General features: G+C 45.2%; 1 protein-coding gene across 1 annotated transcript; it reads right to left on the reverse strand.

Moving 5' to 3' along the window:
• Positions 1–265: 265 nt before the first annotated feature.
• casr (calcium-sensing receptor) lies at positions 266–13,917 on the reverse strand. The gene is made up of 6 exons (XM_072659952.1): positions 13,721–13,917; positions 7,735–8,041; positions 5,340–6,179; positions 3,476–3,706; positions 1,514–1,637; positions 266–1,413 (listed from the first exon to the last, which is right to left on the reverse strand). Exons 1-6 carry the CDS (start codon positions 13,915–13,917, stop codon positions 266–268), a joined length of 2,847 nt encoding a protein of 948 aa, XP_072516053.1.
• Between the last annotated feature and the right edge of the window lie 2,205 nt (positions 13,918–16,122).

Below are 16,122 nucleotides of genomic sequence, written 5' to 3' on the forward strand. Positions count from 1 at the left end.
TTCAGAAGAAACAATACTAAATGAAAAGGTGTCCCAATACTTTTGTCCTTTTTGTGTACCAGTGTCAAAGAAACACCTAAGCAAGTCTATTAGAGGTTACTGAACTTTTGAGAGAGGTGTGTGACGATTTAGGCCTCCAGTTGACCAAGGTCTCTTCTTGTCTTCATGCATAACTATTGCCTGATCAGCCATACTGTACGTAGGGTGAGCAGAAGTTGCGTCCGTCCAAACCATCACCATCGACCTCATATCAAGGTTCGCAGGGTCACAGTTTCATTGAGTTCTTTCTCGCCTCCTCAAAGCTGAGCGACAGAGTGACTGTCCCGCTCTCAAAGCTTACTCTAGGCCTTTGGCCCCGCCTCTGCTCAGAGGGGGTGGCCGCCTCATTCCCGTTGGTCTTCAGGCTGATGGACGAGGAGGGCGAGGAACCCGAGGAACCGCCTACGCTGCTGGACCTCTTCCTGGAGGCAGAGCTTCGCCTTAGTGTCGCTTTGGCCGCCGCTTTGAAAGAATGAGCCGCTGTGCTAGAGCGAACCTCCTCTATAGTGTTCCTGGACGGCTTGAAGAGGATGATGTAGACCTTGTTGAAGAAGATGCAGGCCAGCAGGCTAAAGCTGGAGGCCAGAATGGCGATGACCTCCACCGCGGACACAAACTTGCCGTAGGTGCTGAAGTAGGCCGGGACGAATGAGATCCAGACGATGAAGAAGATCAGCATGCTGAAGGTGATGAACTTGGCCTCGGTGAAGTTTTCCGGGAGCTTCCGAGACTTGAAGGCAAAGAAGAAGCAGACGGCTGCCAGCAGACAGGTGTAGCCGATCAGAAAGCCCAGGGCCATCATAGAGCCCTCGTTACAGGTTATGAAGATGATCTCGTCAATGTCGTAGTTCCGGTAGCTTGCCGGTGGGGCGTTGTAGAGCCAGACCACGCAGATCATCGCTTGCACAAATGTAAACAGGAACACCAACAGGAACTGCAGGTTCAGCCCCCACCACTTGCGATGCAGACTGGTGGGTATCTTGGCCTCGAACACCAGCAGAACTCGATTGGTCTTCACCAGAATGCAGGAGATGCACAGAACAAAGCTGATGCCAAAGGCTGGTTGCCTTAGACGGCATGTCCAGTCCTGAGGCTCGCCGATGAAGATCAGGGAGCTGGAGAAGCAGCAGATGAGGGAGAAGAGCAGCAGGTAGGACAGCTCTCTGTTTGAGGCCTTCACTATGGGCGTGTTCCGAAACCGCACAAAAACACCCATCACAAAGGACGTCAGGAGGACTCCGAGCACAGCGAACAACGCCAGCGCAATCCCAAACGGCTCTGACCAGGACAGAAACTCGATCTCCTTTAGGAAACAGGATGTGTGATTTCCATTGGACCAGGAATTGTTGGGGCACTTCGTACAAACACTGGCATCTGTGGACGAACGCAAAATTTAATTGAAGTTAATTTCATTAATAAATCAAAAAGTTCCAGACTAGGAATGAAAAAGGCGATGCCTCAGCATTAAGCCCACCTTTATGGTCGCTGTATTCTCCATCTGAGCACTCGGTACACTCGAAGCAGCAGGTGGGCATCCCATCAATAATCCCCTTCCTGGTCCCAGGCTCGCAGTCTTCACTGCAGTTTGAAAATGGCACCTAGTTAAAGTGAACGGATGGACATGCCAGTAATGTTAATATGTGATACTTTACTTTATGGACAGGTACACTATACAGACAAAAGTATTGGGACACCCCTGCTAATCACTGAATTCAGGTGTCTGATTCAGTCACATTGTCACAGGTGTGTAAAATCCAGCCTCTAGTCCTGCAGTCGGCCTTTCTTCCACACATCAGTGAAAGAACGGGAGGTTCTGAAGAGCTCACTGAACTCCAGCGTGATTCTGTATGTAATAGGAGACACCGCTGCACCAACAACAAGAAGTCAGCTGGTGAAATTTCCTCCCTCCTAGATCCTCCTGCAGAGCTGCTGCTAGAGCTGCAAAGGGCGACCGGCTCCATATTACTGCCTATGGGTTTATAAGGGAATGTCATAAAAGCTCCTGTAGGTGGAATGTGGAGGTGTCCCAATACTTTTGTCCATATGGTGTATAACCGTGGACATAGGTAGGGATGCATAACAATGTTGATTCATGTTGCTGATACCTGCTGATTAATTATTGTTAATATAATTAATATAATTAATGTAAAAATATAATTAATGGTCTTCAGAAGAGCAGAACTGCTAAACATGCTTGTCATGCTGGTCCACCAAAGTGGTCACACTGGTCAAGCTGGTCAACTAGCCTGGTCATACTGGTCATGCTGGTCGACTAGCCTGGTTATACTGGGCATGCTTGTCATGTGGTCGACCAAAGTGGTCCTACTGGTCATGCTTGTCATGCTGGTTCGCGATGGTCATGTTGGTCGACTAGCCTGGCTATACTGGTCATGCTGGTCAACTAGCCTGGGCATACTGGTCATGTTGGTTGGCATGCTTGTCATGTGTGTCATGATTGTCAAGCTGTTCGACACACGTGGCAATACTGGTCATGCTCAACATGTTTGTCATGCTGGTTTACCGTCTTGGTCATGCTGGTCGACTAGCGTGGTCATGATAGTCATGTTGGTGGACCAGCAGGGTCATGCTGGTCATGTTGGTGGACTAGCAGGGTCATGCTGGACAAGCTGGAAAAGCGAGGTCATGCTGATTATGATGGTCATCCTGGTTGACTAGTCTGGTTATACTGGTCATGCTGGTCGACTAGCCTGGTTATACTGGGCATGCTTGTCATGTGGTCGACCACAGTGGTCCTACTGGTCATGCTTGTCATGCTGGTTCGCGTCATGATGGTCATATTGGTTGACTAGCGTTGTCTTGATGGTCATGTTGGTCGACTAGCCTGGCTATACTGGTCATGCTGGTGAACTAACCTGGTTATACTGGTCATGCTGGTTGACTAGCCTGGTCATACTGGTCATGCTGATTGTCAAGCTCGTCATGTGGTCCATCAGTTTAGTCATAATGGTCAAGCTGCTCAACACACGTGGTAATACTGGTCATGCTCAACATGCTCGTCATGCTGGTCGACTAGTGTTGTCTTGATGGTCATGTTGGTCGACTAGCCTGGTCATACTGGTCATGCTGGTCAACTAACCTGGTTATACTGGGCATGCTTGTCATGTGGTCGATCAGTGTGGTCATACTGGTTAAGCTGCTTGACTAACATGGTAATACTTGTCATGCCGAACATGCTCGTCATGCTGGTTTGCCGCCATGGTCATGCTGGTCAACTAGCGTGTCAACTATGTTGGTGGACCAGCTTGGCCGTGCTGGAAAAGCGTGGTCATGCTGATTATGATGGTCATGCTGGTTGACTAGCCTGGTCATAATGATCATGCTGGTCATGGTGGCCAACAAATCTTGCTGATAGACCCTGTGCAGGTCAAGAACTAAGCAGGGCAACCAGCTTAACCGATGCCTTCATGTGACCTACCTCAGTCAAATAGCCGTTCCACAGTATTTTGGTTTTGTCGATAGAGAGTCTGGCCCCCTTTTTGCCATGTATGCTGTAGTAACCAACTTCCTTGAACACCACAGAGCCGTCCTCGGGCGACCGCTGCCAGTTTATGATGGTGTAATTGGCAGAGAGTTCACTGGCTTCATCGAAACGCACTCTCTCCCCCATGCTGTTCTGGATCTTCCGATGCCTCAGCTGTTTCAGGACCTGTGGAATTAAGCATAGAGCTCAATAATAAGAATCTGGAGAAGCTTCGTGATTCAGTTCCAGATTTAGGTCAAGATTGTACTGCATCATCCTCCAAATACATTCAGCAAATGTAAGGATACACAGGGAAGATCCTGTGGCAGATGAATCAGAATAGAAATGAATTGATTCATTGATTCAAGTGATTAATTGTCAGAAAGATAATTACTATTAATAATTTAATTGTCTTTTTTTGTTCTTTAACTCCAAGCCTCAAGCAGCCAAACAGGCAGATTAGCTAGCCCTAGCTACCTTCCTTCCTAGCTACGCTACTTAACCTTGCTCAGAATTATTTATTATTATTTATTATATGCACATAAGCTCTCACATATATGTTTACAGTACATTATCGAGTAAAGCTTACATTCATCTGCTGAATATTTGAAAATATGAGCAAAAAACACTCATTCTGTTAGCATACATGCTAAAAACATTAGCATTAGCTACATAGCTAACCAACCTCTACCTCTATATGTGTTACAGCACCAAGTTTTAAGGCATTTAAGGCATTAAGCTTTCTTTCATTGATATTTATTTGCCTCAGTTCACATTTCACGTATTTGGTCCAAAATTATGTACACACTATATGGACAAAAGTATTGGGACACCTTGCTTATTCATTATTCCCCAGCTCATCCCAAAAGTATTGGATGGAGAACACTGGATGGAGTTCTTCCACTGCTCCACAGCTCAATGCTGGGGGCTTTATATACCCCCCTGGCCTACACTTGGCATTAGGCAGCATGGTATCAACAGGGTCATGATGTTGATCTGCTCCTGCAGGGAGTCCTATTCTATTGGCAGTACTTCTTCTCTACAGGGACTAGACAAGCTGTGTGTGCATTTGCACATCTGTGTCAGCAATGGGTGCAGCTTAAAGTAGCTGAATGCATTCATTAGAAGGGGTGTCCACAAACATTTGGACACAAAGTGTATTCTGACAAGAATGGTTCATGCTGGTTTATGCCGGTCTGGTGGTGGTTTAGCTGGTCACCCAGCAACACAACATGTGCAGGTTTTACTGGAGACTTTATGTCCAAATGTTTGTGGACACTCCTTCTACTTTATCTACCCCAAATACTTCAAGTTGCACCCATTGCTGACAAAGATGCACACACTGCTTGTCTAGTCCCTGTTGGCTCCATGCTGCCTAATCCCAGGCGTGGACTAGAGGGGTATTTATAAAGCCCCCCAGCATTGAGGAGCTGTGGAGCAGTGGAAGAACTGTGTTCTCTGGAATGATGGTGGTGGAGCTCCATCCAGTACTTTTGGGATGACCTGGGGATGGTGAGGTGGGGTGGTGATCATCATCCAACATCCTGACCTCACTAACGGTCTTATTTCTGAATACAATCAAATCCTCACACCAATGCTCCTCCAAAATCTATTAGAAAGCCTTCATCCCTGGATAGTTTAGTGTAGTTGCTCCAACAAAAGCAGGATCAGCTCTTTTTAATACCCTTGATTTCAGAAGAAACTGTGAATGAATGAGCAGGTGTCCACATACTTTTGCCCACATAGTGTATGTTGGATTCTCTAGCTTTTTCTAATAAATGCGGTTGAATAAAGCCTCTCATCACAAGTATTACTTCACCTGCCATGCCTCCACCTTCCTAATATCTGCACAGGAACCGTTGGCGAAGAGTCCTCGTCCAGGGGTACAGGTGAGAATGTCCTGCAGTGCTTCGGCAATGGCGTAAACGGCCACGTAAACGTTATAGGAGATCCTCAGGTGAGTGTAATCCAGGTAAGGTGTCTCCACACTCGTGATGTCCTCCTCACCTGTGCACAGCGGCCTAAAGCTAGTGCTGCCATTCTCGTTGTCCTCCTTCCGGGGACTGTCCTCCAGGTAACAGTTGAACGTCTCCTCCCAAAACTCTCGTACAAACTCATTGAAGCTGCACTTCTTTGGATGGACTTGCTGCAGGAACTCCTTGAAGCCGGGGATCTGGCCTGCACGCAAGGCAAAGCCAATTGTCCCGCCCATCACGTCCAGGTATTCGGGCCTGGCCACCAGGCTGGAGATAGCCCAAGCCTCGCTTGCTAACCACACTCGGTCAGTGACATTGCGTCTGACCATCTCCTTAACCAGGGGCTCCACGTCAGGCCCACTGGCGAACACGACGATGACCTTGGCGGTGGAGTTCTCGATGCGGTCTGCCAGACGGACGATCTCCGCCTCATCGAGATACTGTGAGATCAGCACGTTCAGGTCAATGCAGATGTCCCTCTGAAGCATCTCGTTCTCAAACTTCTCAATGCCCGGCCGACCGTACTCATCGTCTGAGGCGATGGCAATGACCCAGTTCCACTGGAAGTGGTCGATGATGGCCGCCATGGCGATGGCCTGGTACTCGTCAGTCGGGATGGTCCTCATGAAGGACTTGTACTGGTTCTTGTTACTCAGAAGGCGACTGGACGAAGCATAGCTGATCTGATGGAGGACAGAAAGCAGAGTTTGAAATCAGGACAACATGGAGAGAAGCTGAAAGACGAATTTTTAAGAGCAAATTTAAAAATGACAAAAACGACTCGATATTTCTTAAACTATATCAGAGGAATTACGGCAGCGGTCATCTAAGTTTGGTTTAGTGGGGGTCAGTTTTTACACGGAAGCCCATTCTTAACAGGTAGAGGGGGAAAAAGGCAGAAAGTAGCCCTATCTCACAATATTGACTTGTTGAGTATCTCAATGTAAAGACATTTTAAGAAAATCATGACTAAATTGTGATGTATCTCAATTTTATTTTATTTCTAATATTATTATTATTATTATTATTATTATCAAATATTTAATTTAATATCATATAATAATTCGTGTTTTAGAGTAGAGTATCTCAGAATGACATCTTATTTTTTCAAAGTATCTCAAATTGACTTATTTTTCTTATTTTGTATCTCAGAATAATGACTAATTTTCTCAGAAATTGTGACTTAGTATCTTAACACTTAATACTTATTTTCTTAAATATTTAACATAATATCCCACAATAATTGTTGTCTTCTCAATGGTTTGACTGAGTATCTCAGAATTACTTATTTTTAATCTCAGAATAATGACTACTTTTCTCAGAGATTGTGACTTATATCTGAACATTAGTTGTTTTTCCATATATTTAATTTAATATCTTAATATCTGTTTTCTCATAATTATTAAATAATCACAGTTTTTGTGACTTAATATCTTAAAATAATTTATTTTCCTAAAATTCAAAATATTTAAAAATGTTAAAGTCTTAATATTTTATATTTTCAAAATGATTTATTATCTCAGATTAATTACGTTTTTATTGTGACTTAAGTCTCCCATAATTACTTATTTTCTCAAATGTTTAATGACTTTTGTTCTACACACCTGGTATCTCAAAACGACTTGTTTTCACAGAATTATGACTGAGGATCTTAAAATAATGATTTTTTTTTCTCTCACAATTTTGACTTTTATTTTATTTTTTTTTATTCTGGATACTAGATTATTAACTGAAAAGTTTGAAATTACTTTTTAACTCACAATTTTAACCATCCTCAATATTATTTCAAAATAATGACTTGTTGCCTTGAAATGTTTCAGTTGTTTAGTTGTGAAATTATAATTTTTTATCCTGAAACATTTACTTACTTTCTTGAAATATCTTCTACCACTTACTTGGAATTACTTTCATCATTATTTTACAAAAATAAAGCATATAAAAACTAGCTCTGCTCGACTGCACCTAAAAATGATTATATTATTATTAATTTTATTATGTTTATTTTGTTTAATTTCTGTTTGTCTTTTCTCCTCTACTTGGGGTGAATGGCGTTTATATGTTACATCAGTTACTTAAACGTAAACGTTCATCTTTTTGGCAATATAATACAATCAGGATAATACTCCATTTTACCCCATAAATAATAATAAAATATATACATGTATACAATAAATATATACATAAAAAATAATTAAAATAAATTAATACATAAATAAAAAGCCAAAGGTCCTTCCTCACCTGCGGGATGTAGAAGAGGCCCACAAGGTCGGCCACAGCTGTAGAGACGGCCGATCCAGAAGCCCCGACTACAGCAATGGTTGATGGGATATTCCCAGTGCAGTTACAAAACTCATCCAGATTCAGGGAGTCGATCTTATTCTGTGCCACGAAGCTCAGAGAAGCTTCCAGAGCTTTGGAAACGGTATTACAGGTGTCGAATATGCGGTAGCCCAGGGTGATGTTGGGTAAAAGAGTGGAGCTGTTGTTGATCTCCTCGATGGCGAAGATCATGGCCTGTAGCCAGCGGAACCCACGGAAGTTATACCTGAACAGTGCAGAGAGAGCACAGGACACACACATCAGCCTAATCCCAGAGAGAGGCCTGTGTGAGGCCTGAGTGAGGCCTGAGTGAAGGCCTGTGTGAGGCCTGAGTGAGGCCTGAGTGAAGGCCTGAGTGAGGTCTGAGTGAGGCCTGAGTGAAGGCCTGAGTGAGGTCTGAGTGAGGCCTGAGTAAGGCCTGAGTGAGGTCTGAGTGAGGCCTGAGTGAGGCCTGAGTGAGGCCTGAGTAAGGCCTGAGTGAGGCCTGAGTGAGGCCTGAGTGAGGCCTGAGTAAGGCCTGAGTGAGGCCTGAGTGAGGCCTGAGTGAGGCCTGAGTGAGGCCTGTTTGAAGGCCTGAGTGAGGCCTGAGTGAGGCCTGAGTGAGGCCTGAGTGAAGGCCTGAGTGAGGCCGAGTGAGGCCTGAGTGAGGCCTGAGTGAGGCCTGAGTGAAGGCCTGAGTGAAGGCCTGTGTGAGGCCTGAGTGAGGCCTGAGTGAGGCCTGTTTGATGGCCTGAGTGAGGCCTGAGTGAGGCCTGAGTGAAGGCCTGAGTGAGGCCTGTGTGAGGCCTGTGTGAGGCCTGAGTGAGGCCTGTTTGAAGGCCTGAGTGAGGCCTGAGTGAGGCCGAGTGAGGCCTGAGTGAGGCCTGAGTGAGGCCTGAGTGAAGGCCTGAGTGAGGCCTGTGTGAGGCCTGAGTGAGGCCTGTGTGAGGCCTGAGTGTGGCCTGTGTGAAGGCCCGTGTGAGGCCTGAGTGAGGCCTGAGTGAGGCCTGTGTGAGGCCTGAGTGAAGGCCTGTGTGAGGCCTGTGTGAGGCCTGTGTGAGGCCTGAGTGAGGCCTGAGTGAAGGCCTGAGTGAGGCCTGTGTGAGGCCTGAGTGAGGCCTGAGTGAGGCCTGTGTGAGGCCTGTGTGAAGGCCTGTGTGAGGCCTGAGTGAGGCCTGTGTGAGGCCTGAGTGTGGCCTGTGTGAAGGCCCGTGTGAGGCCTGAGTGAGGCCTGAGTGAGGCCTGTGTGAGGCCTGTGTGAGGCCTGAGTGTGGCCTGTGTGAAGGCCCGTGTGAGGCCTGAGTGAGGCCTGAGTGAGGCCTGTGTGAAGGCCTGTGTGAGGCCTGTGTGAGGCCTGAGTGAAGGCCCCTGTGAGGCCTGTGTGAGGCCTGAGTGAGGCCTGAGTGAAGGCCTGAGTGAAGGCCTGTGTGAGGCCTGAGTGAAGGCCCGTGTGAGGCCTGTGTGAGGCCTGAGTGATGCCTGAGTGAAGGCCTGAGTGAAGGCCTGTGTGAGGCCTGAGTGAAGGCCTGAGTGAGGCCTGTGTGAGGCCTGAGTGAGGCCTGAGTGAGGCCTGTGTGAGGCCTGAGTGAAGGCCTGTGTGAGGCCTGTGTGAGGCCTGAGTGAAGGCCCGTGTGAGGCCTGTGTGAGGCCTGTGTGAGGCCTGTGTGAGGCCTGTGTGAGGCCTGAGTGATGCCTGAGTGAAGGCCTGAGTGAAGGCCTGTGTGAGGCCTGAGTGAGGCCTAAGTATGGCCTGTGTGAAGGCCTGTGTGAGGGCAGAGTGAGGCCTGTGTGAAGGCCTGAGTGTGGCCTGTGTGAAGGCCCGTGTGAGGCCTGTGTGAGGCCCGTGTGAGGCCTGTGTGAGGCCTGAGTGAGGCCTGAGTGAGGCCTGAGTGAGGTCTGAGTGAGGTCTGAGTGAGGCCTGTGTGAGGCCTGAGTGAGGCCTGTGTGAGGTCTGAGTGAGGCCTGTGTGAGGCCTGAGTGAGGCCTGAGTATGGCCTGAGTGAGGTCTGAGTGAGGTCTGAGTGAGGCCTGAGTGAGGCCTGTGTGAGGTCTGAGTGAGGCCTGTGTGAGGCCTGAGTGAGGCCTGAGTGAAGGCCTGTTTGAAGGCCTGAGTGAGGCCTGAGTGAGGCCTGAGTGAGGCCTGAGTATGGCCTGTGTGAGGCCTGAGTGAGGCCTGAGTGAGGTCTGAGTGAGGCCTGTGTGAGGCCTGTGTGAGGCCTGAGTGAGGCCTGTGTGAGGCCTGAGTGAGGCCTGTGTGAGGGCCTGAGTGAGGTCTGAGTGAGGCCTGAGTGAAGGCCCGTGTGAGGCCTGTGTGAGGCCTGAGTGAGGCCTGAGTGAAGGCCTGAGTGAGGGCCTGAGTGAGGCCTGAGTGAAGGCCTGTGTGAGGCCTGTGTGAGGCCTGAGTGAGGCCTGAGTATGCCCTGTGTGAGGCCTGAGTGAGGTCTGAGTGAAGGCCTGTTTGAAGGCCTATGTGAAGGCCTGAGGCCTGAGTGAGGTCTGAGTGAGGCCTGTGTGAGGCCTGAGTGTGGCCTGTGTGAAGGCCCGTGTGAGGCCTGAGTGAGGCCTGAGTGAGGCCTGTGTGAGGCCTGTGTGAAGGCCTGAGTGAGGCCTGTGTGAAGGCCTGAGTGAGGCCTGAGTGAGGTCTAAGTGAGGCCTGTGTGAGGCCTGAGTGAGGCCTGAGTGAGGCCTGAGTGAGGTCTGAGTGAGGCCTGAGTGAGGTCTAAGTGAGGCCTGTGTGAGGCCTGAGTGAGGCCTGAGTGAGGCCTGAGTGAGGTCTGAGTGAGGCCTGTGTGAGGCCTGAGTGAGGCCTGTGTGAGGCCTGAGTGAGGTCTGAGTGAGGCCTGTGTGAAGGCCTGAGTGAGGCCTGTGTGAAGGCCTGAGTGAGGCCTGAGTGAGGTCTAAGTGAGGCCTGTGTGAAGGCCTGAGTGAAGGCCTGAGTGAGGCCTGAGTGAGGTCTAAGTGAGGCCTGTGTGAGGCCTGTGTGAGGCCTGTGTGAAGGCCTGAGTGAGGCCTGTGTGAAGGCCTGAGTGAGGCCTGAGTGAGGCCTGAGTGAGGCCTGTGTGAAGGCCTGAGTGAAGGCCTGAGTGATGGCCTGTGTGAAGGCCTGAGTAAAGGCTTGAGTGAAGGCCTGAGTGAGGCCTGTTTGAAAGCCTGTTTGAAGGCCTGAGTAAAGGCCTGAGTGAAGGCCTGAGTGAAGGAGTGAAAGTCAGAGTGAAAAGTCAAGTGAAAGAGCTTAAAGTCAGAGTGAAGTGCAAATGCTTCTCGGGTGCTGTACGGAGATGTGTTTGGGAGCTGTACAGCTCAGTCTCAGGGAGGAAGGTGAAGGAGGTGGTCTGAGAGGTGGGGGAACATAATACTTATTGGTTAATATTGTTCAGCCTCGTCTGCTGGGGCACAGTGATCTCATCAGTACATCAGGATGCGGTTCAGAGACGGCAAAATCACATATTAGATCATTTAGATTTAGATCACAGGAAGAGGAAATATCTTAATGGTGAAGACAGGTTAGTGTATAGTATTGTATATCAGTATCTTGAACATCTGATCTAGAATCTCAGAAGATTAGAAACTTATTCACTTGAATTTTAACTTAGTAGCTCAAAAATGGTTTACTCTGTAAAGCAAAATTTATTTTTAAATCTGACATAAGCAGCTCAAAATCATTACTAAGAAAAAAAAGACTTGATATAGATATATGTCCAAGTAATTATGTATTTTGGCCTAAAATCTTAAAATAATGTCTAATGTTTTCAATATATCAACATAGAATCTCAAAATAATTTTCCTTAATATCTTAATATTTTGACTTAAAATCTAAAAAAAAACTTTTGACTTAGCATTTCAAAATAATGTCTTATTTTCTCTAAATCTCAAATTAAAGACTTATTTCCCAGTTTTTTCATTGACCTAAAAGTTTTACCTAGAATCTCAAACAAATTTTGTACATCAAAATAATATCCTTTTTTTCAAAAGTATTTAAAAAAAATCTGAAGAAATAAAACAAATGACAGAAATGTGGCTTAGTTTCTCACAATAATGATGTATTTTCTAAAGTTTTGACAACATCTTAAAATTTTGGCTTACAATCTTAAAATAATGTTTAATGTTTTCAAAATATTAACATAGAACCAATTATAACAATAAAAATAATAACCGATTTTGAATTAGTATCTTAATATTTTGACCTAAAAAAAAAAATTATATTTCCAAGAAATGTTGACTCAGCATTTTAAAAATAAAGATTTTTTTAATATTTACTTAGTATCTCTAAATCTCTAAAAACAAATATGCAGCCTCTCAAAAAATGACTGATTTCTCACGTTGTTTATTTATTTTTGACCAAGAAACTATTTGAACTGTTGACTTAATATCTCAAAATAGTATCCTTATTTTCAAAGGTTTGACTTAGTATCTTAAAATAATTACTTTTTTTCTCAAGAACTTGACTTGGTATCTTAAAATTTAGACCTTGAATCTTAAAAGAGAGAAAAGTGTCTCTAGCTGAGCATGGAGGTGGTGGTCTGAAAGGGAGGAGGAACATGATACTATTAGCTAATGTTGTTTGTTTAGTCTGGCCTGCTGGTGCACAGTGACAAAATCTAAAGATATAAAAAATATTATTTACTTAGATAGAATTAGTATCTAACAATAATGATGTATTTTCTAGTGTTTTTTGATAGTGTTTGACAGTATCTACAATGTTGGCCTACAATTTTAAAACAACATCTGATGTTTTCAAAATATTGATGTAGAATCTCAAAATAATTTTGCTGTTTTTAACATAGTATTTTAATATTTTGACCTAAAATCTAAATATATATATGTATATATATATGTATATATATATATATACATAAATGTTTGATTTAGAATTTTAAAATAATGTCTTATATAAATTATTTACTTAGTATCTCAAAATATCTTATTTTCTTTGAATCCCTAAAAACAAATATGCAGCCTCTCAGAAAAATGAATTATTTCTTACATTTTTGACTTAGTATATTTTTACCAAACATTTTGACCTAAAATCTTAAACGAATGCCGTTTATTTGAAATGTTGACTTAATATCTCAAAATAATGTCCTTTTTTTAAAAAAAGTATGTAAAAAATCTGAAGAAATTACTATTCAATGGAAATTTGAATTAGTGTCTTACAAAAATGAAGTATTTTCTAAAGTTTTGAACAGTATCTTAAATATCGGCTGTTGTTTTGTGATGTTTTTAAATAATTTGCAGCTTTTGACTTAATATTTTTACCTAATATCTCAAAATAATTATATTTAATTTAATTTTGACTTAGTATCTCAGAATGTTTTATGTTGTAATTACAAGTTCTTCTTTATTTTCAGGAGATCATTCAGAGAAGGGAAATGGGGACCATAACGACCCCCTGCAAGACCTGGCAGACCACCAACACTCCCACCCATCGGATGAACAGCACCTAAAGCTTTCCTCTTTCTCCTCATTTGAAAACATATATAAAATATCTACAGGTGTTGGTGTCCATCCCTCCACTGTGAGAAGACAACTCAACACCGGGTCTGAAAGCATGTGAAGCTGATCACGAAGATCTTACTGAGAAAAGCAAACAGACCAATCAAACTGCTGAAGCTGCTGCTGCTGCTCTCAGAACAATGGCCTGACCACCCCAGAGCCTCCAGACCTCAACATCACTGAATGTGTTAGGAGGACTTGGATGGTGAAAAGCGGCGGTGGGGAAAGGTGGGGAAAGATCTACCTGCAGGTTGCTGTAGAAACACTGAACAGTAACAGTAAAAGGTGATGCCCTAAACCCTCAAACACCTGATATTAGAGTTTGCTGATGAAGCTTTGGTCATTTCCTGTTGAATTATGGAAATTCATTAAATAAAGGGGGTCTCTGCAACCCTCTACACCTTTTACTTCACATAAAAAAATGAGGACCTACCTCACACACTCAGTGGACTCTGGTCTGGCTGCTAGGTCCTGATCTTTGGAGGCAACTCCAAAGTGTATGGGGAAGAGACCCCCCAGCAGGATGTCCCCAGTCTTCTGGGCCCTCTGATGGGGACCATACGTAGAAATGCCGGAGTTGGAGCCGAGCAGCACTAGATAGTGCAGGTAGAACTTCAGGTAGAACCTCATGGTCTCAGCTCTGAGTGCAGTTCGGTCGCGGCGCTCATTCAGGAGAAAGGTTCGCTGCCTGGAGTCTCTCCATTGAATTCACCAGTCAGATAATATTGAGACTCCTTCCCAACAGGAGCATCAGATTCGTGAACTCCAGGAGAGTGCAGCAACAAAGTCCAATTACTTCTGCATTAGAGGTGACTGGTGAAGATGGTGGAAGGAAAAGCCCATGCTGCTGGTCACCAGGTGCCTGATTGAGGGTCTATCTGAGGGGCCGTCGATCTCTTTGACTGTTCTTCTGGTGGGGAACTGACCAGTCTTGCCTTCATCTCCGATGTGGTTTCTGATGGATGCAAAGCACTCAGGATAGGGTGGTCCATAAGGTATCTGCTACAGGAGTGTGTGAGCATCAGAGCGTTCCTGGAAAAGAATAAGAGTCGTCTTATTCTCAAAATTAATTAATCAAATTCATTACAGACTTTCAAAAAGGGGCAAAAGTATTGGGACGCCTGCTCATTCATTGTTTCTTCTAAAATCAAGAGTATTAAAAAGAGTCTCTCCTGCTTTTGTTGGAGTAGCTGTTTCCACTGTCCAGAGAAGAAGGCTTTCTACTAGATTTTGAAGGACATTGCTGTGAGGATTTGATTGTATTGATCACCACCCCTCCTCATCCCCAACTTCCCAACTACCATCATTCCATTCCATTCTTCCACTGCTCCACAGCTCAATGCTGGTAGCCCTCACATAGCCCATATAGAATATGGTCCTATGTTTGGGCAATACCTCTCTACAGGGCCTAGACAAGCTGTGTGTGTGTCTGTGTGTGTGCATTTGCACATCTGTGTCAGCAATGGGTGCAACTTAAAATAGCTTCTAAAGGACATATAGTGCATATAGTGTACTTATGAGACTCATGAGTTGAACTGAAAGGGCATGATTTGGCCACATAGGCCATAAAGTGGACTTATGGTCATACTAGTCCAAATCTGTCCACGCCCATCAGGAAGCAACAACACAAAAAAAAAAGATGTGAACTGTTTCGCATCACTAACCTCCTCAGTGCGGCCGCTGGGTGTGACGCTGTGGTCAGCGTAACCAGAAAAGGTGCAATAACGGCCCAGCATGGCGCTAATTAACTCTGGAAATATGCAGCAGCAGGACTCAGCTATTCAACAGAACTGCGCCGGTAAAGTCCCTGGAAAAAGATAGAGGACTGATTGTACAAGGGACAAGATTGCATGGTCTGCAGATTGCTAACAGTGCTGTAGAATGACGGTGAGAGATGTAAAGCAGCTGTAAAATTGGCTGTAAAACAGATAGCCAGGTTAGGTTTGAGCAATGGCTTCGAGCACTGGACACAGTTATTACATTTAGAGTAATGTGGGGGGATGATGGGCCTTAAAGTGACCTATAAATTCTGTCCAATCAAACTCTTACCAGAGTTAAGCCCCACCCATTCATGCTGCAGAGATCTAAGTATGTTTTTCTTCATGAGACACTTTATTAGGAACACCTGGCCCTGTGTAGACCCTCCATTTACTCTCAGAACAGCCTCAGTAGGATGTGGACGACATTTCTTTGAGATCCTGAGATTCTCCATGTTGACATGATCGAGTCTCCCATCCAAGCTCATCCCAAAGGGGTTCTACTGGATTCAGATCTGAGAAGAACCAGCACTGAAGAACACTGAACTCATCCTCATGTTCCTGAAACTGAGAGGTTCTGAAAGACCTGGGCTTTGAGACATGGTCAGTCTGTGGCCCTTAAGTGATGACTGATGACTGACAGCACTACACCACCACCTCCACCAGCCTGGACTGTTCACACAGTCAGGCAGGTTGGGTCCATGGACGCATGATGTTGGTGACAAACCCTGACCCTACCATCAGTGTGGTCAGGTTCCTCAGCAGAAATCTAGATTCATCAGACCAGGCCAACGTTTCTCCAGTCTTCAACTGTGCAGCCGCTGCAGCCTCAGCTTTCTGTTCTTGGCTGAAAGCAGTGGTCTTGACGTGGATCTTCTGCTGTTGTAGCTCATCCTCCTCAACGTTGGAGGTGTTGTCGCTTATTCCGAGGTGATTTCCTGCTCTTCGCAGTCGTACAGAGTGGTTATCTGAGCTACTGTAGCCTTTCTGTCAGCTCTAACCAGCCTGACTGAGACGTTTCCGTCTGCAGAAGTGCAGAACTGAAGCTCACTGGATGTGTTTTCTTTATTACTCCATT

This window comes from Salminus brasiliensis, chromosome 1 (assembly GCF_030463535.1).
Source record: "Salminus brasiliensis chromosome 1, fSalBra1.hap2, whole genome shotgun sequence".
Lineage (NCBI taxonomy): Eukaryota > Metazoa > Chordata > Actinopteri > Characiformes > Bryconidae > Salminus > Salminus brasiliensis.